At 47.8% G+C, this 26,867-nt stretch overlaps 2 protein-coding genes across 3 annotated transcripts in view; one reads left to right on the top strand and one right to left on the bottom strand.

Annotated features, from left to right (window-relative positions):
* Window positions 1–16,627, bottom strand: part of ABHD12 (abhydrolase domain containing 12, lysophospholipase) — a 33,289-nt gene extending 16,662 nt beyond the window's left edge. Inside the window, exon 1 of the mRNA XM_083856515.1 lies at window positions 16,456–16,627. Within this exon, the coding sequence (XP_083712641.1) occupies window positions 16,456–16,619 (164 nt within the window). The 5' untranslated portion in view covers window positions 16,620–16,627. The remainder of the gene's footprint in view (window positions 1–16,455) is intronic.
* A 4,542-nt stretch (window positions 16,628–21,169) lies between these two features.
* PPP2R5D (protein phosphatase 2 regulatory subunit B'delta) overlaps window positions 21,170–26,867 on the top strand; it is a 28,806-nt gene continuing 23,108 nt past the window's right edge. The window contains exons 1-2 of one of the 2 annotated variants that reach the window (XM_083857897.1): window positions 21,170–21,232; window positions 22,031–22,126. In XM_083857897.1, coding sequence (XP_083714023.1) covers window positions 21,206–21,232; window positions 22,031–22,126 — 123 coding nt within the window. In that variant the 5' untranslated portion in view covers window positions 21,170–21,205. Of the gene's footprint in view, window positions 21,233–21,524; window positions 21,582–22,030; window positions 22,127–26,867 lie in introns of those variants that run through there. The other variant, XM_083857898.1, reaches the window with a different exon arrangement.

Raw genomic sequence — 26,867 nt, 5'->3', positions numbered from 1 at the left:
AGTAACACTGTCAGAGCTCAGGAATGGTTCCAGTTTCTCCTTTTTGGAGACTGAACTGAGGCATCCCTTTCTTTGCTCCCATGCCCCATGTCAGATGCTAATCAGCAACATGACATTTACACCCCATCTCCAGGGAGATGTCTACTTACAATGTAACCAGGGCAAGGCTTCCATGCACCAGACAGCTTTTCTCCTGATAAATCCAAGAATATACGCTGAAGTACAGACATTACGAAATTATCAGGTAAATCTTCAGTGAGCAATTTAGCTAAATTAAACTCCTCTTGCTTGGTAGAAAAGCTATTTCAGGAAATATATCTGCCCTGCAAAAGGAAATTTTGGTGTGCTCAGGTAAAAGCAACATACTTGCCCCCGCCTTTTCACCAGAAAACTCAGCAGGTCTTAGTTGGAAAATACAAGTGATGTAAAACATAAGCAGCTGCAAACTGAAGATATTTAAGAATATCAGAAATTAATTTCCTAGAACAATAAAAGCAATTTTATCTAAAAAACCTCAAACAGCAAAACATCTCACACAAGACAGAACATCCAACCCCAAGTCAGCCCAAAATAAAACAAACTCCCCGACATCCCATTTCCCCTCCTGCATTTACCAAAGGCTTTTGTCCAACATCTGGGTTCTGTCCAAACACGGGCAAAACATGAAGTAGTTTTTGCTTCATGCACTTCCCTGAAGTGCACATGGAAAAGCATATTCCCTCTTCAGATATACTTAAGTCTGACAGAAGGAAGTCTTTCCCGAAGTGTGACATCAGAAGCAGAAGGTTTTCCAGGTAACTTCCACCTGGATGAAGGTCCCACATTCACCCAGGACAAACACATTTTGTATTTGGGCACAGTGTGAGTATCTGCCTGGCAGGGAAAAGCTGGGGGTCCTCTCAGGAGAGCTTCTCCTGAGTGCTGCCCCCTCCTCTCCAGCAAACCTGGGATTTTATGAACAATGTCCAATCACCACTCCTGTGGCATTGCTCCTGCATCCACATTCAGATTAAAAGAAGTTCTCCTGCAGATCATCTGAATCATTCCTACACCAGGAGTGCTTCCATCAGCATCTCCTGCTCAGATGTGCTCTCGGGGTGAAAGGGCAGGCCAAGGGTGAAACAAGAGACTAAAGCTGATCCCATCACAGCTGCAGTGGAGCAAGGACAACATTTATCAGGAACACACACAGGCTGTGCTTGCAGTCCCAAAAGGATCTATAGACAAATGGACCCACAGCCCACATGCCCTCTGTGATCTGCCTGGGGCAGGAGCGAAACAAAATGCCCCAAAACAGACACCGGAGTATGAGGCTGTGTTTGTTCAGTGAATGTGTCACTCTGCCTGGCTCTGGGGTCCCTCATGTCCTCAGCTCTTCAAACTGCAAACCAGCAGTGCTCTCCCAGCAGGAATTCAGAGCACAGGATGTGGAAAGCCAAGACCTTCATCACTCAAGGTACCTCCTGATCACCAGGTGCCAAAAGTAACTTTAGGGGTGCCAGAGGACAAAAAAAAAAAAAAAAAAAAAAAAAAAAAAAAAAAAAAAAGATGTAACAAGAACACATCCCCCCCACTCTCCTAACAGAAAACATATTAAAAAACCCCAATACATTTCCTCCCTCAGACAGGGATCAAGAGCATAAAAACAGGAGGTAGATAAAGACATGAGCAGAAGCTTCAAAAAAGAAAAAAAAAAGTGAGGGCCAAAGGAAATTTAAAGGACTGGGATGATTTTTGGGGGTAAACAGAGTTGTACCCCAAAACAACCTATTCTAGAACTTGGAAACTGCAATGGAGTCCCAAGGCATAGAGGGGCACTGAGAAACAATACAGCAGCCATGCAAAAGGCAGGACAGCCCACACATCAGGCCCCTGGCAAGCCTTCCAGCTCTCCTTGCTAGTCTTGCTTTGAACAAGAGATGGTTTCTAGTCGAGGTAGGATCATTAGGAGCACTCATCTTCCTTTTCTGCAGAAAGCCTGGACAGTGGTGCTGCACAGGGTTTCTCCTTGCAGGTCCTGAAGGATCATCCAAGCTCTTTTTCCTCCACCACCCGATCCAAATAAACTTTCATTTTATTTCACTTGGTCCTTGTCAAGAAGTTAAAAGAGAAAAAGGAAGAAACCTATCAGGCTTTCAGCTGTGTGAAGGCACAGAGACAGCCCCTCAGCTCCTGAATTTGAGCTCACAAGCAGTGCCTGCCCTCTCCATCTGGGCTTGGTACCAGCAGCTTTTGGATAGCTTGAACAGCAACACTCAACAATGCAATTTTCCACTACAGGATTAATGTGAGTTCTCTATGGCTTTGCTGCAAAACCTGCTTTATGTGCAGTTCAATGCAAACTGAAAAGATGTTCGTGTTCCAGGGGTTTACCCTCTCCTGGTTTCTGTGCACAGTGAACAAACCTGCATGGGCAAACAGGCAATCACATCACTCATCTGGGGCTATTTTGGGCACTGCTACATAGAATTCTCAATGAAATCTGCAGCCAAGTCTTAATTCTGCTTCACTGTAGGTAGTGTATAGAGAAAAGGGAGGTTGAATTATAGAAAATTCATCCAATCCTGAAAATGCATCTTCCCCAAATCCATAAAAGCCAGTGGAAACATAGTATTTGCCAGAATTCTTAGCATCTGAGTGACTGATCCCTCTCTTCAGCACTAAGATCCCTCTAACAGGATGAGTTCACTGCAAAACAACACAAAGAGAAAAATCAAATCCTCCAAACACATCTTCCTATTCTAAGGATTAAGCAAACATCTGAAAAAAAAAGTCAAACCCCAATCCTGGAAACAAGACACAAATGTAAAAGCATTGCTCTTTCCACCCTACTCCAGCTTGCTTCTTAAGAAACTAAAAATATTGTGTAAAAAAACCTGCATTCTCAGAATTTCAGTTTCAACCAGTTCCTGAAAAATTTTGCTCTTGGAAAGATACGGAAAATAAAATTAGCTCTACTTGATTCCTTTGCTACCTCTTACAAAAAGTTCCTTTAAATCTCAAACCTTTGCTCTTTCTGAAGAGATATTCTAGTCTCCCTTTCAAAAACTAAACTACCACACCAGAAAGGAGCCTGGGGGTGAACAAGAAGATGGGAGGAGACACAGCTGGAACAGCTGATCCCAACTGACCAAAGGGATGTTCCAGACCATTTGGCATCATGGATCAGCTGGGGAAAGAAGTAGGAAAGGAGGGATATTCAAAGTGATGGTGCTTGTTTTCCTAAATAATCACTGGATTACTTAGGAAAACAACTACTAGTATTAAAATATGATTATTCCAAGCAGCTGCGTGGTGCTGAATCGACAGCTGGGGCTAAAACACAAGTATCACTTATCCAAAATAATGAAGGTACTCTGTTGCACAGAGCCATGCAGAACATTTTTTATAAGGATAAAGGACTCAGCGATTTTTCAGGCATCCAGCAGTGGAATAAATTGTTACTGACACGTGCCATGTCTGTGACAAACACAATTTGCTTTCTGATATTTCAAAGACAAACTGATCTTCCAGCTTTGAGATGAGGTAGGAAAGTCTGGGTACCTTATTTGTTCTTTGACAGTTTCTATAATTCAAGTACAAATCCATCTGCATGTAAAGCCAAGCATTAAGAGTTGTTGGATCTGCTGTGTGGACGTATCAGTCAATTAATTCAAGGTACACTACTATTCTGTGCCATCAAAGGCACAGAAGATGCAACAGGCAAATTTATACCTGATCCGACCATTCTCATCACTGTAGCATCCAAAATGTTCATCACTTGACTTAAAAGAAGCATTTGAAATCAGGGACTGTTTTAGTCATGTCACAGCAAAGAGGCTGCAGAGGATCCCAAGAAGTCACCCAGTCCCTTCTCCTCACCCTAGAAAAGACACACTACCTCACACAGCTGTCTCCTCAATTCCTCCCACAAACACTTGGCCAGCTGTGACAGTCCACGCTCCATGAACTCCCTCTGGTGACCTGGAGCTGAGCTGAAGGGGCTAAAGTTTGCCAGGGTCATGCAACAAATCAGGATAGCTGCATTCCCACTGAACAGTGATTTTTCACAGAAAAAAAGAAGGCTACCAGAAAGATGAATAATTTGCCCACTAGGCAGAGACAGAAAAAGCTATCCAAATCCCAAAATCTGGCTAAAGCTACTAAATGTTCCTATTTGCATCAATGGAAAAGTGAGGGAGAGAGGGGGATAAAACACTAAGCAAACCTTCTTAAATATTGGCCTTAAAAAACTAGGATGAAGCAAGGTATTCAAGTCTCCATCAGCAGAGACTCAGCCCAGGAAAAGCTACAGCACTCCACAGTCTGATTGCACCCAGAAGCAAAAATTTGGGACGCTGCGCTATTTCTCTTTAAAATTAGAGACAAATTAGCAGGAATAATGGGCTTAATAAGGTGGGGGAAAGGCGAAAAAATAAAAGCTTATTGATTTTCATTAAAAAAAAAAAAAAAAAAAACAAAAAAAAAAAACCACCAACCACCAAGCTAAGCTTTTTGATAATGTTTTGAAACACGCAAATTCTACCTTCAGGCTTTTCAGAATATTGTGATAGCTTATTTTTTAAACAAACACACCACCATCAGTGATGGAAAATGAAGAAGTTCATCATAGAACAGACCCAACCCTATATCTGCATTGTAACAGATATATGCAAATCCACACAAAATTAGCTTTTCTAATAGGTAAGTTTGTGGACATGGTTTAGTAGCTGTGGTAGAAATACCTAAGAAGGTTCCAAAGAAGGAGCCTCCAGGCCCTTTTCTTTTGGCCATGGCGTCAGGTTACAGAGATTGTACAACCACTGCCTTAGACACATTCCTTTCCCTCCCTTTATTCCAAACTATCTATTCCCACAAAGCCTACAAAGTATCTCCTTTTGGCTGGGATAGGAACTTCAGTGTTGTTCCAGCTACCTGAACGTACGTGAGGTTTCAAACTTTAAGCTCCCAAATTCCCTGCCAGTCCCTCACTTCACTACCTCCTTCCCCTCTTGCAGCCCAGACTCTCACAGACTGCTTCTCTTCCTCCTTCTGATTAATATCAAGTGATTAAGCATTAACTTAAAACAGTAAACAGCAAGAAGCCATCTTGGCCATCTAGCCAGTCAAGAATTTAACCCTCTCCCTCCAAGAGATATAAGTGCAAAGTAAAGGAGAGCATCTCAATTAATGGAGTTTTTCAGGAGGGACCATCAGGCTCCAGCTATTGAGACCCTCATAACCACATTTCGGCTTGGAGAAGAAGGAAAGGTCATGGGTAGGACCTGAAAGAATCAAGATCCTGGTGCATTGAGTGGGGCAAATGTGGCATCAGCATTCAGGGTAAGAGGAAAGCACTGCTGATCAGTGGGTCAATAGCACTGAAATGCCAACAAAGGTTATGCCAGGACTCAGAGCGCTGCAGGGAAAAAACCAAACAAGCCCATGAAGGGAGGGAAAGGCAAGTCAGTGTACAGCATTAATGAGCAGAAATAACAGAGCAGCTTGCAGGTAACGTATGGGCCGTTGTCCATGGAACACGCTTGCAAAAAGCAGAACAAATGAAGCAAGGGAGGGAAAGGCTCTCACAAGCATTTAACGGGACAGGGAACATCTAACTTCTCCCCCATCAGCACCCCATGCCTTCCCAATGCCATGGTTTGGGCTCTTCACAACCACTGTCTAAGCTGACTACCCCAAACGCAGTTAATAACACAGCTTGTCTGATTAAATCACTATGCATTGGCACACCCTTTGAAGGACAGGAGCTTGGAACATCAGTCTTGATAACTTCACATTCCAACTGCATGAAATCTACATGTTTCAAAGACCAGGAGACAAGAACGGGCTGAACATTTGGCAGTACAGCACCAATTTATTTAAAATGTATGCTGACAGCATGGCCTAAGCAGCAACTATGTTATTTCTCAATGCTTGGGTACCCCGGTATTACCATTAGTGTGAACCGAGTGTGAAAAGATTAACCTGAACGCTACATTTTAAAAAGGAAGGGGCAGATGTTACTGTGATTTTAAGTATGTAGCAAACAACGAATAATTAAACCCTAGGCAATTGAACAATTGACTTGTGGGACAGAAGAGCAGGCCTGGGGATTAGGGTTTTAAGGCTGTTGACTTTTCCTGAATGCATCTTCTGCAACACCCACTTAGCTTGTGCCAAAGCCTTTCCGGTATGAACCCTTGTTTAAATTCTAAGAACATACTTTCTCCAGAGCTCCCCAGCAATGCTGCTGACACTAATCAAATCTGAAATCACCCACATTAGATTTTCGTCGAGCTTGGCATTGAGATACAACAGCGGCGGCAAGTACACTCCCTCCACAGTGTTTACCGAATTCTTAAGTTTTCTACTCATTTCACAGCTGACAGCTGGTTGATATTAAAGGCACAGCCCTCTCACTGCTCCACGAGCTGGGGAACACATTAGCTGTCTGCTAACGAAAGAGGAAAAAACAGAACACAAACACCAAAAGACTGAAGCAGCACTGGAACCAGCCGAGTCTGGTTTTTATTGGAGCAGGAGAGCTCATTTCTCCCAGCCACACTCACCTGATGGGGAGGAGTGTCAAGGTGCACAAGCAAAGGTTCAAGAGCAGAGCTAATTCAGACAGTAATGCTCCAGCACAGCTCCTAAGCAGCACTTAAAGCCACTTGCCTGCTGAATGCATACCATAATTGAGGCAGCGCACAGCACAGCCAAGCCAATTCCCCCACCACCAATTACCACTTGTTAACATGCTGCCCGCCCCACAGACTGGCATGCCTGTGTTAACCTTGCAGCAGGAACAAGAACCCAGATTCACTCTTTGTTCTTGCGGGTACATGTGAGAGAACAGATCTGTGTTTCCAAGCAGTGCAACTTCGTAGGCATGAAATCACCTTTTCACACAGCAGTTCTAGTGAGGCAGCCACACAGCCTGAGAATGATCACTAGTAGCAGGCTCTGTGGCTCTGGCTTTCGTCTAAATCACCTGAGCAAAAGATTCATTTGTGTATTGTAGACGTTTTTCCTTTCAAATACATGGAAATGGTCATCTTATACTTTCCAGCTGAAAAAGCTCTACTTTTGCTGGCAGAGATCAGAAGCCATTCCTTCTCGGAAGGCTGAAGAAAAAAGAATGTTTTTGTGTTAGCAGTGATACTGCCACCTTTTAGATTCAGAACACATCGTTAGCAATACATTTTGATTACAATAGACCAACTGTTCCCCGTTGGAAGCATACAAGCAAACAAGAACATTAAACAATGCCAAAACATTACATATGCTGACTGTCAGCCCGGCACAGTTACATTCAGCTGGCAGTCACAGTGTCCTCTGTAATTGTGACCTGTTTTAAAAGGGAGGCTTAACAAACAGTGCATGGCCATAAAACAACAGCCATAGTTAAGGAACAGATGTATGAGCAGACACAGAACTGCTGTTGGCCCTGATATACTTTGAACAGGGGGGCATTTTGCATATAGCCAGGCAGATTAATCTGTTTCTGTGCTCATCCGTGCTTTAGTCGGGGATTCCAGCTCTAGCTATCATCTTGTGGAGAGAAGAACTTCAAAATTACAAAGGCTTAAAAAAATTAAGTACAATTAAAAGCAAAGCCATTGCTACCATTAGAAAACCTTCAAGAGCCAACCCAGAAAACACAAACTCCAAGGTGAAAAGCCGGTGTTGGAGTTTTTACTTCTGCAGGGAAATGAAAGAGATCCACAGAACATTCTGAGTTGGAAGGGATCCACAAGGATCATCGAGTCCAACTCCTGAGCAAATGGCCCATCCAGGGACTGAACCCACAACCTTGGTGTCATTAGCACCACGCTCTGACTAACTGTGCTGAGCTGCACTCCTACATCAGCCTGCCAAAGTTCAGAATGAAATGTGGTCCCTATCTGGCAGTCAAAAGAGGAAAACAATGCTTTATAAGAGACAGCAGAGGCTGTTGGAAACTGAAAGCAAAGGTCAGTCACCGCATTTCTGCTGGATGTGCAAGAACAAGAGAATGGGCTATTTCCAATGACTGTGTGCAATTCAGTTTTCACATTCAGCAGTATAAAACTCGTATTGTCAGCTTTATTCCTGCTTCCTAAAGCTGCTCTGAAACTAATCAAAACTTTACAAAAAGTGAGATAGGACTGCTTTAAGGGAGAAAAGAGTGCCAGGCTTCCCTTCCTGAGGATGTCAAGAAGTCTTAAAATCCAATCAGTTCTTTAAAACACCTTGAACACACTTTGCTCCACAAGTAAGGATGCTGCAACCTATAAGCCCTGACTCCAAGTTTCCAGTTTACATCATCCTCATTTGTGTAGGCTCCTCTGTCTCAAAATAGTCACCCCAGGGGAAGATTTACTGCCAAGGCAAGGGAAACCAGGCTCTGCATAGGGTAAGTGAATTTTCTGTTCCCTGCTCTGAGCTTGCACAATGTCACTGAAGAGTACCCTTTCAAGAGGGTGTTTCTTCAGTTATGCCTCGTGAAATACTTTATTCTGCATACCTTCAGTAAAAAGGGAGATGAGGCTTCACATGACCTTATGGTTCTCATTACTCAACACTAATCTCTTTTGCAAGAGGAATTAACAACGATTTTAAGTGGGTACAAATTGGACAGACACTTTTGAACAAGGGCAGCTGTGGGACTTATCTCGAATGTTTTCAAGTGTTTGTGTTTCAGAAGTTAATCTTCTAGTCTAACAATCTTTTCTATTGCTCTAGTTCTCAGTAAGAGTTACAATCCTGAAATAAATCTGGGTTAAATAAACACTTTGATTTGGAAAGTAAATAGTCATGGTTCCTGTTAGCTCAGTGAATGATCAAGGCACTTGATAGTCTAAAATTAGGAAATTCTGCTTGAAAGTTTGAATTGCCTTCAATAAGAAAGAGGCAGATTTCTGAAGCCAAGTGTTGCACTAGTTCCACCAACTGCTTGGAGAGAGAGAGAGAGGAAAGAGCTGCGTGCCAGGAAGGCAGAAGTCCACAGCCTAGATGGCAGCCTCGCTGTCTGGCTGAGGGATATTCAGAGACACATGACAGCTTAGAGAGGTGACTTACCTAGAACAGCTCCACACTCTGTCACCATTCCTATCCCACATTTACAACCTCCTACCCTCTCTTCCCCCACCATCCTGCCAGCTACACTTGTGTCCTGGTGACCTTTTCACTATTTGGCCATCAGGTCTGAACTGCTGACTTCCCTATCCATCAACCCTCTCCTCCTCCCACTTTTATCAATAGTAACTGATAAACGACTCATCCTTGGCATGGTTGATGCACAAAATTACACACCCTTGAACCCAAGCATCAATCCCACTATAATTCCCCAGTTGTTTCTCTCTCTATTGAGCTATTTTCAATAGAGATAACATGCTCTCCATCAGCAGTGCAAGCAATGTCAATAAAATAAACTACAGTACAAAGTCAAGTGCTTTGGAAAAACAATTTTACTGCTGATACTTTGATCAACCAGGCTGTAATCTTGACAAACCTGTCACATTTTACAGTGTCCTTCCACAGGACAGATCTACTTTCATTGGTATATATATTTAGCTGTTAAATCTTCTTCCACTGAATTTCAAATTAACTCTTGCAATTTAAATTGCACAGACTCCACCTCAGGCTAATGGCTTTAAAGTCTCCTAGGTCTCCTGTTACCCTTTTAATACAGCTGAAGCACTTTCTTTTAATCTTCTTGTGGTACTGATTCAGTCACGGCTACATTAACATAGTGCTCTCACATTACATCCTTAGTAAACCTCCCCTGCTTGCAGTCACTCACTCCCGGTGTCAGAAGCTGGCCACTGCTGTAACAGCAACAACAGGACACAGCACAGCCACCCACCGAGATCACAAAACCCCAGGTTTTGCAGGGGAGTTGCTGTAGAAGCCTATTCACTAACTTCACATCCTGACGTGATTACCAAAATAATCTGACCTGTCCTTCAGGCCTAGGAGGATAAGGTAACTTGCTGCAGCCTCCTGAGCAGGCACCACTGCTCCTTCCAAAGGAGCCCAGACTCAGCGGGCAGGGCTCCTCAAATACAGAACAAGCCCTGCTGGGGTACACCAGGCCTCCTGAACATACAGCAGAAAGGAGATTCTGCAGAGGAAATTATGTCACCATCATTAGTTTAAATAAAAACACCACATTGTTGTTTTCATCAAAAAGAAACACGTCTACGTTGCGTCCTGGAGAAAACCTACAGATCCACTGCAGGGACCTGTGACTGCATCTGCAGAGAACTCGATTTCTGGCTCAGCAACCACGTGCCAGGAAGGACAGAAAGGAAGGTGACAATGCTGAGAAGACCCTGGTCTCCACAGGCACCTTCACTCCAGAGATGACTCCAAACCCTTTTGGTCCCAGGAGTCACCAAACCCAAAGGAACTTTAGCTATACTCCAACAAGCAGAGGCAATTCCGAGCAGAAATATCACAACCTAGCAGCAATTAGCAATACCATGGTAATTATTAATTCAGACATAAGCCACCAAAGCAGAGTAACTGAACCCAGGGGCAAGTATGATGCCAGAAATAAGGCACTGCAAGGAAATCAGGAGTCCAAGGAGACCAACACAAAACCAGAGGGCAACGCAAACTCTCTTCAGCCTGAACACGCCTGCCTGAGCAGACATCTCCAGGAGACATTTGGGGACTTGAGGAAAGTGCTCAGACTAGAAGACACAACAGAGAAGATGTAGCAGAAAAAAAAAAATGCTGTGCTGTATTATAGAAAATCCAGAGAGGCTCATGGGTACACTGGATCCAAGGAAAGAAAATTTAGAGCATCCAGACAGACCTGCAGGAGGACGCTATGAGTCTCAAGGGATGCTTAGGAGAGTAAACTCCACCTATTTAACACCAAAAAACCCCCCAAAGTGAGTGATGAAAACGTTGGGAAAAAAAGATAGGCTTTAACAGTAACACACTAAGGCATAGAACTGCTACATGTCAACATGATGGCTTCACAAATCTTTAAATCCTAAAAAGAAAATAAAATTCTGAAATTAAAACAACCCATAATAATAAAACTAATAATTCTTCACATTGCAGGCAATATTGCTATTTTTGCCAAATGACTAATGTGCCTTTGAGAAAGAGTGGGGAGAAGATGAGCACAAGGAAAGAGAATTATAATGGCAGGAAAAGGTGAACAAACTGGGAAGATGCTGCAGAGAACAAATACCTAATGTCCCAAATGGTAACCTGGGAGCAATTCAGAGGCATTCCCCAGCCATAAGCTGCCAAAATGGCTGACAATGCACAGGACAAAACAGGAGGCAGAGCTACTGTGATACCACTCAAATAAATAATTAATTTTTTTTTTTTTTTAAGGCAGACATACATGTGGGAAAAGTAAGACAATCCCATTTTAGACATATGTGAGCAAAATATTACTATGCATGCTCTTCAAGAGAATTGCAACAAAAAAAAACCCAAACAAAAAAACCCTACACAACAAACAACAAAAAACAAAAAAGAGCCCCACACACTAAAAAAAATCCTCATCCAAAGAAAACAGCTTTTTCATATTTTACCCATAGGAGGGACTGTGATTCAACCTGTATTTACTATGAAAGAAAGAACAGACAAGCAACTGGAAACCATTTCACAGCTCCTTTGTGAGCTCTGCTCAGGAACAACTGAAATAGAGGCAGTTACCCAGTAGGAAGGTGGAACTGGTGAAAAAGCTACATGATTGATGAAATATCTTTATGCAGGCAACCTTTTTCCTCTTTTGAAAGCCCTGACAAGTAACTGGTTTAACCTAAAGACAGCAATTAAGAGAGACAATAGCATAAAATCCACTTGAGGAAAAAAACCCCTTAAATATATTGATTAAAATTTGCAGGAGAACAATTCAAGTATTTGTCATCTCTGCTACAATGGAACAGACTGGAATAATCATAAAAGACTCTGCAAATGCTTCTAAAAAAGTAAGATCAGGAGAAAGAGGGCTAGGTCTAGAGGTATAAGGATGGGGCACTGAGAGCACATAGGGGCAGATGATAGAGACGGCCAAGTTTTCTGTCAGAGGGAAGATAGCACTGGTTAAATCCAAAGAGGCACGGGATGGCATGGAGCACTTCAGCTGCCGGGGCAGGGGGGCACCAAGGGTCACCACACATCGCATTTGACATGCCTGAGCACGCTCACTGTTCCAGGAAAACTCAGCTGCATTAGAGGGGAAGACACCAGCAGGCTGTTGCAGCCTCTTCCCTTCAGCACCTCCCTGCATCTTCATGAAATGCCCAGGAAATGCTGTAAAAGCAACCTTCTGCCTCCCAAGAGAAAGCACTGAGAAAGCTGCACCACAGCAGACAAGAACAAGGCTGACTACAGTGGAACTGAAACGACACCAAATTGTAGCCCCAGTCCAAAAATATCCAGCTTGGGGAATGGACAGCCAGCAGGAGGGTCCCAAAAACACCCCTGGCAGGGACTTGTGTCTCCAGAGGCAAAGGGACCAGGGACAGCTGAAGGGAGCCCGAGGGACAGGAGCTCCCCCAGCAAGGCAGAGCACAGAAGAATCAAGGAAGGCAGCTCTCACACGTGGGATTTGAAGCGCTTCACTGCTCGACAGCATGGAGAGAGACAGGAACAAGTTACAACGTTTGTAGCAAACAAGTGTTTGTAGGAGAACTGGAGAATGGCAGAATTCACACTTCACGTCTATAGTCTGACTATTGATTGGGATTAAATGAGGATCACATAACGATGAGGTCCCAGAAGGGAAGGGTAACACGCATGTGACCTTTTATCACCAGGATCAGGGTTCAGCAGAAATGAGATAGGAGAATTTGCTCTGCTATCTAATGACAGCATTAAGCTCATTTGATTTTCTCTATTCTCTCTACTCCCACATAAAGGTTTTTCAGATCTATGGCTGCTCAAACACATTTCCTCAGAACATCACAGCCACCGACCACAAAAATGAGTCACAGCAAGTACCCAAAACACAATGCTACCCTAATATCCATCTAGTACTTCCGACACTGTCACCTGGAAGACGCCACATAATAGAAATACCAGAGCCATCCACACAAAACACACGTACCAGGAAATGCAAGCCCTGCTTATTACTTCTTTATTCATTGCATTTAATAATTTCAGACAAAACAGCTCCTTAAAAAAAAAAAAAAAAATCATTCACGCACTTTTAAAGGAGCAACATGTAAAGTGCTTTGGTAACCATCATACTAGATTTTACTGCTATCTATAGAAGAAAATGGAAATACCTGTATTTGCTCATTTCTGGTTGTAAACCACTTAAGAAAAGCCACACTGACTGCACTGTGCACTAGCCAAAGCCACATAAATCTTATTTATCAGATATCCATCTCCGTTACACTTTGAGGCACATGCACACACTTTCTGTAGCAGAGCAGTTGCCAGCCAAAATGCACAGCCACCCCTTTAGAAGGAGTTTCAGCTCCTGGATGAATGAGCACATTGTGATGGTATGACTGAACAAAAACTGAGGGGCAAACGCAGTGCTGGTAAAATTCAAAAAACACTGCTGCAAGAACAAACTGCTGCCGGTGGTAAACCAGCACTGTATTCCATAAACATCACCTAAACAGCTAGAGGCTGCTTAGCCTTTGCTGAGGACGTGAGCAGGAGAAGGGCACACAGCAGCCTCCTGGTCAGTGCTGCAGCTCCAGCTGCCTCTGCAGCCCCCCCATCCTGTGCTCCTGACCCATGGAATATGCCACATGATCAGCCCCTGGCTGCAGAACTACGCAGCCACTCCACGCTGCTGGGGATTGATTTGCCTTTCTAGCCAGTGGCTTGTATCGTTTACAAATAAGAGATGGAAATCCACACGACGAAGCCAAACATTTGTGCTGCTTCCCCAAGTCTGCAGAGGCTAAAACCCAGCAGCATGAAATGCAGACAGCCCAACTTCCCCTTTAACACAGAGTCCAAGTGTTGATTTTAACTATTTCACCAAGGATCAACCTAAGAATAGCCTGCTGTGGTACAAATCTCCAATTTCAGATATTATGCCACCTCCACCATCCCAGAAACCCTGCACCTGAATTTTCACCTTACAGCTTTGGCAAGCTGGGAAGTAGAACTGATGTAACCCATCGACAACAACAACCAAACACTACTTTTATTTCCAGGTATATAAGGAATGCTGCAATAACAGCATGACCTTGCAAACTAAAATATGAGGATCTAGATGATCTAACAGCAATTTATTGGCCAAATAAGTGACCACGGGCAGGGTCACTGCCCAAGGGAGGTCACTGCATGTGCACCCTCATGCTCCTCCTTAAACACTCCCTGCTGTCCACCAAAGGTGGGATATGGAGATAGAAGGCTGTCAGACCTGACTCAGGTGATTGTACTGGACAGGAACCTCATCTCTGGCCATCATACCTTCTTCTGTCTGGACTTCCCCTTCCTGCACACTCACAGTTGAGCAGTGAGGTTGTTATCCCATAAAAAACACTGCTGGAAAGTATTGGCAGAAACACTTTGCCTGCAAACCACTGTCTGAAGGCTCACAAGGTGAGGAAGTCAGAGAAGGTCCACCTACAGTCAGTAAGAAAGGCAGACAACACAGGACAGCATGAAAGAAAAAAAAAAAATCACAGAAATACAGATATTTCAAAATGTGGAAAAGGAAAAGCCAGCTTCAAACAAGATTTTCCTACAATGTCACAAGTTTGAGAAACACTGCTGTGTGGAATAGAGTACCTGACCCAAAAAGGACAGGGGAAGGTGGGGAGCAGAAACCAGGAAGGGGAAGGGCCAGAATTCATGCAGGACTTCAGGAATTTCTGAAACAGACTTCGAAAGCGGAACATGGAGAAAAACAAGGAAAGCTTGACTGCTGACCATTTTCAAACGTGTAAATGGAGAAATAAACGCAAGCGAATTTTTCGCAGACAGGATGTGCTTTCCCTATTTTTAGCTTGGCCCTGGCAATACAGCTGTGCTGGGTCTGGGACCCACAAAGCACCTGCCTGCCAGAGCAAGCCAAGAGCCTGCACTCGGGGCTCTTAGGGCTTGCTCAATGCTCACCACCGACAGAGCATTTCCATTTGAGTAAAAGGTACTTGAGGGCCATTCATAATGCTGGAGAAGCCAGCAAGCCATCATTCGAGTGCCACTGGTCTAGAAGACATCCACTTGGACAAAGAGAATGGATATGCCAAATTTTAAAATGTTATAAAAGCAGAGCACTGTCGCAGTTTGATCCACTGCACAGCCATGGAAACTGAGAGATCAACTCAGCGCCATTTCCAATTACCAAAATCTTGTCATAACATGTACAGAGCAGTGACAGCATCCCAAAGGTTTACCTCCAGGGCACGAAATTAAATAGCTATTACTCAATAAAAGAAATCACATTTTAAAGCCTGTGTCTTTGAACATGACAAGTATCCACAGCTCTTTTAAAATGTTAAATGCTAATTTTGCCTATGAGAACAGAAAAAAAAAAATCTCAGAAAATTTAGCAGAGAAACATCCACAATAGCTCATTTATTAGAAATGCACTGATAAGTAGCTTTTTTTTTTTTTTTTTTTTTAAATCTGGCTGCTGTATTGCTGAAGCGTAGCAATTTGGTTTCAGCTACCCGAACCACACAGCTATTTTGATCATTACACATTCTCCACACTTTCAAAACACAAAGAACACCACCATACTAGTTTAGGTGAAACTAAGAGGTTGTATCTTGAATGGCAGTTGCAGAGGGCCAGGGAGGCAAGTCTTCATTGTGTATTGCATCCTGCCAAAATCTTGCACGATGGAGGATCCAGGTGATAAGCACTTTCTATTGTTGGTCTTTTTAGAAAGGTACACAAACACTTCCCTACTATAAATATGCACGAAACGTTTAAAACGTTAACACAGCTGGCAAAAAGCCACGTCCTTCCAACAGAGTCGCTCATGTCAGCTTCTCCTACTGACCCCTAAATCTGATTATTAATTTACGGCAAAGAGATGACTTTGACAGCCGCCAGCTCCTTCCAAACACGCAGACATCCTACCTGCAGGGCCCTGCCGCTCCACACGCGTTCCCCGACGGAAGGATTCCCTGTGAGCCATTTTTTCTCGGGAGAATTCCTGCCTGCTCCGAGGGGGCTGGAGGCAGCAGCGCACAGGTACGAGCACCCAACCCCTCCCATCCCCGGCCGGCCGGGGCTGGCTCCGCCGCTCCCTCTCACCGGTTCTCTGCACCGGGCTCTGAGGGCACGGCGGGGCCGGCTCCGGGCTCTGAGGGCACGGCGGGGCCGGCACCGGGCTCTGAGGGCCCCGGGGCGAGCCGGGGAAGCCGGGCCGAGGTGCGAACGCCCCGGGCCCGCTCACCTGCCCGTCCCGCGGGCTCCCCGGCCCTGCCCCTCTGCCGGCAAACCCAGCCGGGCTGCCCCCCGCTCCCGGAGCCCCCGCCGGCAGCGGGCGGGCGGAGACACGGGGATAACAAAGCCCGGCGGAGGCACGGCGGCGCTCACCTGCCCAGCGGTCGCTTCATGCCCTCGGCGGCGGCGGAGGCAGGCAGGCGCAGGCTTCGCCTCAGGCTGCAGCCCTTGTCGAGGGGCCCGGGCGCGGCGGCAGAAGCGGCGGCGGCGGCGGCGCGCTCATGCTCCACCGTGACCGACTCGTTGCGTTTCCTCATGCCGGGGCGGGGGCGGGGGCGGCGGCGGCGGCGGCGGCGGAGACGGCGGCAACGGAGCGGGGCCGCGCTCACTCGCCGCGCGCCCTGCCCGGCACTGCCCGGCCGCGCCCCGCGCCCCGCCCCGCGGGCGCGCCCGCCAATCCCCGCCTCCGGCCGCGCCCATCGCTCCGCCCCTCTACCGCCCCCGCCAATCCCCGCCTCCGGCCGCGCCCCTGGCCCCGCCCCTCCACCGCCCCCACCAATCCCCGCCTCCGAAGCCGGCCCGCCCACAGCGCCTCGGAGCGGCCGCGGCGCCATCTCTACTGAGGGCAGCGGCCCCGCCGCCATTTCGCTGTGGCGGGGCCCGCGGCACCTGGCCGCTCGGGGCGCGGAGCGGGCGGCGCTGCTGAGGGCCGCAGCTCTGTGTGCCCGTGGAAAAAAAACCCCACCTGGTCTGCAGCTGTCTGTGAGACCGCGGTGGAGCACGGAGATCCGGCCCGGCTGGTTCAGGGATGTGCGGGGAGGCAGCGCCAGCCCGGCTGATACAATCGGCACTGGGAACAGGGACAGGGAGGAAGGAGCTCTTTGATAGCACATAAGGGTTATGATACCACCTTGGAAAGTAGGTCCTCATTTGACTTATGCCTAAAGAGGCACCACACGAGCAAGGCAAGGAAGTTACGGAGCTTCCCTGGCTCTGCGTGGGTGGTGCAAAGTGTGGAATATGTAAAATTTCTCTTAAGAGGAAGTTCTCAGATGTTTGATCTTCGTATGCTTTTAAGCCTAGTCAGCAAGAAAGGAGATTTTCCATGTGTTAGAAAAACAAATGAATTGCCTTGTTGAGGTTTAGGTCTTGAGGTGCTTCAGTGATCTCAGACCTAGGGAGAGGTTAACAAAGATTTGGGAAAAGGATACACACTGAGAGTGGACATGGAGTTTATGGGCACAAAGACACCTGGTAGAACTCCCAAAGGAAGTAAGGAAGAAATTAATAAAGCCAACTTAGCAATTGTATTGAAACGTAATTCCATCAGGAACTTATATCTGCGGCCACCAACTCAGAGACCACCAGCCCAAGAAAGACACAGAAGCACAGGAAGAGAAAAAGTGGGTGTGCAAACTAATTAGCATGCAAAGCATTTCTTCTGAATTGTTGCTGAGTGATCCTGTACCTCAGATTCCAGAGAAAGACCATAAAATCCAGAGAAATCCATAAATTAATTAATCCCAGGAGGTACTGGACCAAAAAAGAGGAAACTATTGTTAAAATACCAGCCCGTTCTGGATAACTAGCAGAAAGTCATGTAATTAACTGACATGTTTTATCTCATTTCTACAAGCTTCTCCTAACATTTGAGATTTTCAGAAATTTTCTCTTGATCAGATCATAATTGCAAAAAAATTCAGCCAGGCTTTCGTAAAGACTGGTTGGACTTTTGCATGCTTTGAACAATAAAGGAGTGCATTCTTGTCTCAATTTGATTTTGGTTCATTTTCTGTGTCTCATTGGGAAGACTGAGTTCTGCAATTGAGGATTATTGGGAGCTTTGTCTGGTGACAACATCATGAGGGGTGGTCACTCCAAAAGCAGGCTCTGCAAAGGCTCTGTGGGGCTTGGGAGTGGCAATGTAGTGCTGTGAGGAGGGAATTGCAAGCTGCTCCACAGGCTTTCAAACAAGGGGAATAGACTCAGCTGACATAAATCCTCAGAAATGCCTCAGAGTGAAGTTTATTACTGAGGACAAATAAAAAAAAACTACTTTCATGTCAGTCTTTATGGGGTGAGTCTTAATATAATTTGTTTGTTTCTCTGTGCTAGAAAGAAAAAGTATTTTCTTGTGGAGGCCTTAAGCTATTCTGAACAGTTTCCCTTCCTTAACTATGTAGGTGTATAAACAGGTGCTTGCTTGGTCTCTCCCATCAGAGCAGATATTTAAGATTCAGGAATCACCACATCTTTTTTATTTTGATTATTTTTTTAGTGTAATGTCCTCTGTGCTGCTGGTACATAGAATATTGAATTGTAGAACCATACAATCATTAGGATTAGAAAAGACCCTCAGGATCATTGCATCCAACTGTTAGCTCAGCACTGCCATTGTTCACCATTAAACCATGTCCCCACATGCCACATTTAGACATTCTTTGAACACTTCCAGGATAATGATTCCACCCTGGGCACCCTGTTCCACAACCTGACCATTTCAGTGACAAATTTTTCCTACTCTAAACCTGCCCTGGGAAAATGGCACTTGAGGCTCTTTCCTCTTGTCGTGTCACTTGTGACCTGGGAGAAGAGGCCAACCCCCACCTCACTACAACCTCCTTTCAGGAATATGTAGAGAGCAGCAAGATCTGCCCTGAGCCTTCTTTTCTCCAGGCTGAAGGGTTTATAGGCACCCCTTGTGGCACTTCAGTTGTGTGAGTCATCCCAGTGTGAAGAGGTTCTTGCATTTGTGATCAGTACTTGCCCTGCTGACCCACTGAAAGGGAGTAGTGGGCCTTTCTGAGTTGTCCTCAGAAATTACCACACACACCCCAGAAATCAATGCACAAAATCCATTCTGAATTCCCCATTAACCCCCATGGTGGAATTCTGGTCAACTTAGAGATTGTTGAGGCAATAGTCCACTACAAACCTTACTTCTGCTGCTGCTCTAAGCAACCCAGGGTGAAATTCTGTCATCTGTGGTCACCAAATACTGTATCTGAACAATGCAAAACAGCTGAGGGAATGTGCAAACACAGGATTTCTTACCAGCCAGTACCTTCATATAGTTTTACAAAACATGTACAGGAAGAACAGGAAAATCGAGTCAAAGTAAAGGTTGGGAAAGAATTTGGGATTTCTTAGCTCAAGGCATAGCAATAGTAGAAACTATTGCTGTGGGCATGGACACATTCCAAAGAATTTCTGTATGTGTGGAATGATCCCAAAGAGGTCTGGAGACAGACCATGGGGCAGGGACACAGCCTGCTGGACTACACCAGTGCCAGTCTCCTTCCCACCCTGTATTCTTCAGAGGCAGCTGCACCTGGATTTACCAGCCTGATCTGGAGACGAGGAAGACTGATGGAAAGCAAAGGACAACGAATGAGCACTGGATCCTAAGTAACATTTTCAAGGGAAGGAATGAGAACTCTGTTTGGCTGTGGATGAGCTCAAACAAATCTCCCTAAAAGACAGAATCCAGAGCAGGAGATACTGAGGGGACATGGAAAGACCAGGAGAAAGTTCTGGTTAGGAAACCACTGTGAGATTTCTGATTTCTCTGCTGCTTTGGAAAGGGGCAGAGCCATCTTCTTTGAGATCATACTTGAAAGGGGAACAAAAGCCAAGGAGAGGTGAACTGAGCCAGAGCAGACACTGCAACTTGCAGCTAAAGGCAGCCTCTGGAAAAGTGAGAGGCCTGCTGGGAGGGCAGCTTTCTGTTCCTCAGCACCATGGCTTCTTCATCTGCTCACCCAATTGTCTCCTAGCTGGACCATGTAGAGAAAATTATGAAGAGTTCAGATGGAAGATGGAGCCATGCTTCCATGCTGAATGCATCCTTCCTGAAGGTAGGAGAATCCACCTGTTCTCCTCATCCCAAGCTGCTCCCAGCTCCCCACCTTGCAGTCCTAGGTCAGGGGCTGGCATTGTGGTGCGACAGGACTGCTGGGTCTGGCACAGCAGGTGCTGCAGGTTGGTGGTGTAACAAGGCTTGCAGCCCCAGAGCAGGGTGCAGAAAATGGCCTCAGGACTCCATCTGTTAGCCAGGAAGAGGTCACAGGGCTTCTGCTCGATCTAAGAACATGCATAAGCATAGGATCAGCAGAAGCTCTGGCTCAGTGCTGCCTTGCTGGGCAGCCCCTGATGTGGGGAGACTCCAAGGGACTCCCCCACTGACATCCTGCATTACCACCTGTCTGGAAAATCTGGAGATGGGGACCTTCATGTTTTCCTCGCTGTCCAGGAAAATGTTTTCCAGGTTTAAGCCTCTGGAGAGAAGAGGCACCATGTGCTGGGCCTCGCAGTGCTCACACACCCGTCTCCATTCACCCTTGGATCCGCCAGCTTCACTCATCCCCCTATTCCCCCCCAGACTGTGTGTGGGAGCACTAACAAGCACCCGCCCCGTGTATGGGGTGCACACCCTGGGGCCGGCTCAGGCTGCTGGGCTCCTCCTCCTCCAGCGGTGCAGAGGAGAGCCGGGCAGCACAGGACAAGGAGCCCGCTCCCTTTTCCTCCGGCTCTGCAGGAGCCGGCTGCACGCAGCGGGGCCCCCAGAGCCCCGGGCAGCCGCCCGCTGTGTCCGGGGAGCCCCGCACGGCCTGAGTCCTCCCGCGGGCAGGAGCAGCCGAGCCCGAACCCGCGCCCGGGCCGCTGCCCCGGAAGAGCCGCTCCCGCAGCCCGGCCCCCGAGGGCGTGCCCGGCGCCCGCGCGCCCCGCAGCCAATCAGAAAAATCGGCCGCCCTGCGTCAGCGGCACGCGGCGGCGGCGGAGGCTGTTGCTAGGCAGGCCGGCGCGCCTGGCCCAATGGGAGCGGGGCGCTGCGGCCGGGCCCGGGCGCAGGCGGCGGCGGCGGCGGCGGCGGGCGCGGAGCGGTTGGGGGCCGGCGCTCACCATGCCCTACAAGCTGAAGAAGGAGAAGGTGCGGCCCTGGGCGCGGCGGCGGCGCCGGGGGAGCTCCCGCGCGCGGCGCGGCGGCCGACGGCTCGCTCCCGCCGCCCCTCCCCGGCGCGGCCTTCCCTCGGCTCAGCCCTCGGGCGGGGGCGCGCGCGGGGCTGTGGCCGGCAGGGGGCGGGGGCGCGGGCGCGCTCCCGCGGCGGGCGGGTCGGGTGGCGCAGGAGGGCGGCGGGGGCGCGCGCGGGCCCGGGGGAGGCGGGCGGGAGGGTGCCAGGGGCGGCCGGCGGTGCCTCCCTGCGAGCCCGGCCCGGCCCGGCCCGCCCTGCCCTGCCCTGCGCGCTCCGCCGGCCGCGGGGATGCTCCCGGTGGGGGAGGTACGGCCGCGCCCGCGTCCCGGCCCCGCCGCTCCCTCCGCCGGCGGGCCCAGCGCCCGGATCCGCCTCTGCCGCCGCCCAGCGCGGCCCGGCCGCGGCTGCCGGTGCCCCGGCACCGCGTATCGCCGATGAGGCCGCGCCCCGGGGAAGGGCTGGGTGGGCGCCGGGCCCTGTCAGCCGCAGGTGCCCCGCCGGGGTCTTCCTGCGGTGACCAGCGCGGGAGGTGCCGGCATCGCTCCGGGGCTTGGCTCCGGGGCCTCGCCCTGGGCGTCAGCTGCCGCGGGAGCCGCTCGGGATGCCCTTCGCAGGGAGAAAGGGCTGGGAGTGGGTGTCCGGAGCGGGGCGTGCCGCAGGAGTGCTCTGTGGCAGCGCACACCTGAGCTCTGCGGAGAAATGCTGGAATTCTGAACGAGGTGAAGTTTTCTCTGAACGTGTTCTCATCTTTTCAGGAGTCTCCGAAGTCTACCAAAAGCACCACAAAGCCTGGCAGCAGTAGCAGCAGCAGCAGTAGCGGGAAGGATGGTGGGGCAGAGAATTCAGAAGAGGTAAGGCTTTCACCTTGGGTACGGCAGTGTGCATGTGCAACTCATCTTTGGGGAGGAATTAAATCTTTCATTTTAGCTACTTCAAGCTGTTCCACCAGATAACACGTGTCACCAGGATCTTAACAAGTCAGAGAAGGAAAATTGGCCTAAAGGGAACAATGACTATGGATGAGACCAGATGAGTCTCATACCCTACAGACTTGCAAAAAGACATTTGGCACAAAGCTGAGGGTGAGTGCTGCTCACAGAGGTGGGCAGGGCATGGCAAAGTTGGCTGCACAAGGGGACAAGCCATGATTATCAAGGAGGTGGAAACCTGACAGATGGGAGCTGCTTCCGTGCTCCTGTCAGAGCAAAGCTCCGCAAACTCTGTTGTCACTTTGTGTCAGAGTGGGAGAGTAGTGAGAAGCAATAGGAAAAGATCTGTTCTTCTGAGGCATTTGCCGGAGGAGTGAGATTAGGAAGTAATGGATAGGAACACTTGAAAGAATGAACTGCTAGAGATTAAATGGCTCTCCTTTGGTATAACAGCCTTGCTGCTGAATGCAGCATTCCTCACAAGAAAGCACAGTCTGTATTCCCAGATGTGCAGTCTCACTCTCAGTTTGGATGTTGCCAAGGTAGATACATTAGAATGGCCTCAGCATAATATGATAGTATGATAAGCTGTCCTTAGAATTAGCACAAATCTGTGTTCAGTGGAACTTCTCTGCTTGTCCTGAGTTAGTCTGGCATTCAGGCAGTGGTTGTGGAATTTGAGAATTGTTTCAGAAGAATGTTACACACGTCTGAGGAAACATGCATGTATGTGTGGTTTATTTATTTTAATACTGCAATTTGGCAAACAAGCTGTGCCACTTCTACATCCATAGCAGCTTGTGTGCTCTAGTCTTGTCTGGGGCACATTGCACTTGTAATTTGGAGGGTTGGGCTTGGGAGACATGTAAGGCTACTGAAGACTAGGAAGGAATGTGTAGTACAGTGGCATGGTTGTAGTCAGTGTTATTTTAGAGTCTACTCCAAAGCTCAGATCTGCATTGCAGAGCCTCAGAAAACAACCCTACTACAAACCACTCAGTTTTGTGCTCATGCCTAACCTGCCATGTGGACAGCAAGGAATCAGAGTCTTTGTGTGCCTTGGAGCAGGCAGCAGGTTTGTAGATCCTCCATCCTGGCTTTTGCCTCTATCAGTTTCGTTCTGTGTAAACAGCTGAAAACAGCTTGGTGGGAGAGCTGCCTGCAGACTCCAAGGAAGTGAGAGAACTCCTGCTTTGGCATTATGGGGTCAGACTTGCCTTTTATTTATATGGAACTCTTAGCTGAGTTCACAGCTCTGGAAAGATGTAGGAAAGTCTGGGTCTTGCAATGGATAGCCAACAAAGCAGGTCACTGATGTGCCCATCCAAATCAGCAGTGCGCTGTGGCACTGCTCTCCTGGTTACAAGTGGTGCAGTAGGAAGGGAAGAATGTCACAGGCTACAAGCTTCCTCCTGTGACCTGAAATGGCATGTAATATTTGCCTGGGTGCAGAAGAAACTTAGAAGTGATGTGTCTAAAATTCCCTCCCACAAAACATACCCAACCACTTCCTCATACTCCAGACGAAATCCAGCCCTCCTTTAAGATGGAAAGCTGGGTCTCCTTTGATCATAGGAACAGAGAGCAGAGCAGAAAGGAGACACCTCTGCAGTGTGTACTGCCACAGGTCTCTTCTTCCTTTCTCTGTTGAGTCTGCAGTGAAGTTTGTTCCCTCTTGGTGCTTTCCTGTCTCTGGAGTACTCTGCTGCAGAATGGAAGAGAGCTCTTTGCTTGATAAGAAGAAATGTATACCAGTTTGAATGCGATTTTCTTGCTCTTCAGGAAACACAGAAAGGTATTTTGACTTTCACATTGTGTGAAGAATTAGGCAGTGTGTGCTGGGAGCAAAACTCCTTCCTTACTTCAGAAGCAAGAGGTGGTTTGACTAGTGAAATGCTGGGAGTGGTACTGTCTGGTGGGGTTGATGGGCTGAGCCCAGCCTGGATACCTCTGCTGCCATTGTGAGGGTTTCATGCCCCGTGAATTTCCCTGTGGAGTTATGGTTGGTTGGTTGCCTGTTCTGGGGTGAAAATGGAGTGCACTAAAAAGATCTTTCCTTTTTCTTCGTATCTCAGTAGATGCTTAATGGGCTTGCAGCAGGGGAGCAGCATGTGGGCAACCCTCTTCCAGTTTGTGCTTTCCTCTCTCACACCCTGCTCCATGGAGCAGGGGAAAGAATCAACTTTAATTTGTCCTGGTACCAGAAAGTTGTGACTTGTTTTGCAGGCAACTTGTCTGGCTGGTGGGATGAGTAAAGCTTGTTGCAAAGCAGCTCTGTTTTGATGGATCTGGGCAAATGCACTGGACAAGGAGCTCCTATGGGCATCTCTGTGGAGGGAGATGAAGAGGGTAGGAGTCAGTCCAGAACCCCCTAAGCAAAGTTCTTTGTTCTCTGCAGCAAAGGAGCTGATCTGGAAGGGCAGATATGTTGAAAAGCAGGCACATCCACAAGGGAAGACAAGTGTTGGATTCTCTCTTAAGTACAGGGGTAAAGTGGGGAGACAGATGGAGATGGTGCTGAAGACAATCCTGCCCTTGGTATATTGTAGCTGTGTTAATTATCCAAGAGTGGGAACAACCTTGCCCTCCCAGCTATGGGTGTGATAAAGAGTGAGTGAGCTGCGAGGGAGGGTGTTGGAGTCTGCTGGCCCTGCTGTGAGGAGGGAGGGACAGGAGGTCATTCGAGGGATAGAAAGGGTCAGATGTTGTATGAGGGACAGACAGGGTTAGGTGGCAGTGCTGGGGACGGGGAGGAGCGAGCTGGTACTGCTAGAAGAAGGAGAGAAAGAGCCAGAGCTGTGTGGAGCTGCCCTTGGGAAGGTACAGAGAAAAGTTATGAGAGGCTTTTAGATACAAGGTGCTGATGCTTAAAGCCTTCTGAAGTTTTAATGAAGCACTCTGAGTGTTGTGGCTATCTCAACAACCATAGGATACTGCAGTGCTCTCAGTTTTACTCCAAGATGAGCATCTATCTGATGTGAATAGCCAGCAGAGCTTGGCCAGCCCCTGGTTTTGGGACAGTTTGCTTCAGAAGAGACAAGGAGCAGTGAAGTAAAACATGAGAGCAGGAAGTGGGAAATGAAAGGTATGTTTAATTCAGTCCCTCTGGAATATGATGAGTATATGAATGCAGAGAATTTCTGTGTAGCTATTTAAGAGGGGAAAAGAAATAATGTTAGAGACCAAGGCAGTGTTGAATGAGAGGATGAGAAAGAGTTACTCCTCCTGGCCAGAAAGACTGGGAGAGGTGGCTGGGTGGGGAAGAGAATTAATGACCTGGAAGTGGGAGCAGGCATTAGCAGCAGTAAAGAGGAGAGTTGCTCTGCAGCCTCAAGGGCAGCTTGGAGCCTTGCTGATGAGATTTGCAGCTCTGGGAGAGGGTGCCCCTTTTCAGTGAGCTGCTGTATTTTCATGTTTTGCACATATCTCCATGGGGCTTGTTACTGCAGTACCTGGAGTTCATTATTCAGACAGGCATTACAGTGTGTTCATGTTACTTCTGAGGCAGGGAGCCTCATTTTAATAGGGAAGCTGTGTAACAGCAGACAAAGAGAGCAGGTACTGACTTGAGGGATGGGAAGGGAAGAGTCATCTGAGGAGGAGGAGCTGAGAGCAGATCTGGGCTGGGAAGCAAGCAGGGGATGCTCAAGGGACCAGTGAGGCAGAAAGGGCTTCCCGAGTGGCGATGCACCCAGCTGCAGTAGCAGTGCCTGCAGAGGTGAGGTCATGCACGGGTAGGGGAGTGCAGGAGGAGCCAGCACAGCTCAGGGTGGCTGGGGAAAGAGGATCTCTACTCTCTGGGGTGAAGAGGAATGGCACAGAGCGAGCTCAGGGCCTGGGGCTCATTGGCTTGTGTAGGCAAGTTCCTAACAAGGAGAGGTGGTGGGAACCAGTGGGGAGGAAGTGCTCTGGAGGCAGAGAGCCTCTGTGCAGGAGTTCTAATTCGGTTTCATTTAGGGGTGGCCTGTCCTCTAGGCACAAGGAGCTGCTGCATTGCAGTGGGGAAAGTGGGGATGCCCCACTGTGCTTGGTGCAAACACCTTTGTGCTCTTCCCATGTCACTTCAGCATGTGCAGTGTAACAAGCTGTTGGCTTTGTCATGGTGTGTGAGCCCTGCTTGTCAGGAGGGGGCTGAGCCTGCTCAGGTAGAGGGGAGCCTGCAGCCATGGAGCAGTTGGCTAGTGTTGGTGTCAGGAAAACAGTCTGTACATGAAGTGAAAAGCTTTTAGGTTCAGTAGTCTGCTGTGTTTTCAGGGATGGAAACTTCAGAGAAGAAAGTGTTAGGAAACTTAAAATAAGCCTCTACTGATTCATGTGGCCAAGGTAGGAGGTGTTGAAGGCAGCAGGACAGCAGGCCTGCCACAGGAAGCACCTCCTGAGAGCAGGGATTCAACTTGATACCAGAAAGTGCCTGTACAAGCAGTCCCTCATAAACCCTCTGAGCACTGCAGCATATGAGTATATGGGACCTCTCCAACCATCAGGTTTTCTCTAGCACTCTGAGTTATGTGACTTTTGCATGTGTATATGACTGTTTCTTAAATAGCTGGCAGCTAAACCTGAAGTTATGTTTTGTCTGTCTTCATGCAAGATGTTGAAGACTGGTGGCAAGGACTTTTCCAGCCCCCTGATGCAGCCTGTTCACATGCAGTAAACACACCAT

The sequence above is a fragment of the Zosterops lateralis genome (genome assembly GCF_965231275.1).
Source record: "Zosterops lateralis genome assembly, chromosome: 3".
Taxonomy (NCBI): Eukaryota; Metazoa; Chordata; class Aves; order Passeriformes; family Zosteropidae; genus Zosterops; species Zosterops lateralis.
Note: the sequence above shows the minus strand (reverse complement) of the source record. Positions and strands in the feature narration are given on the sequence as shown.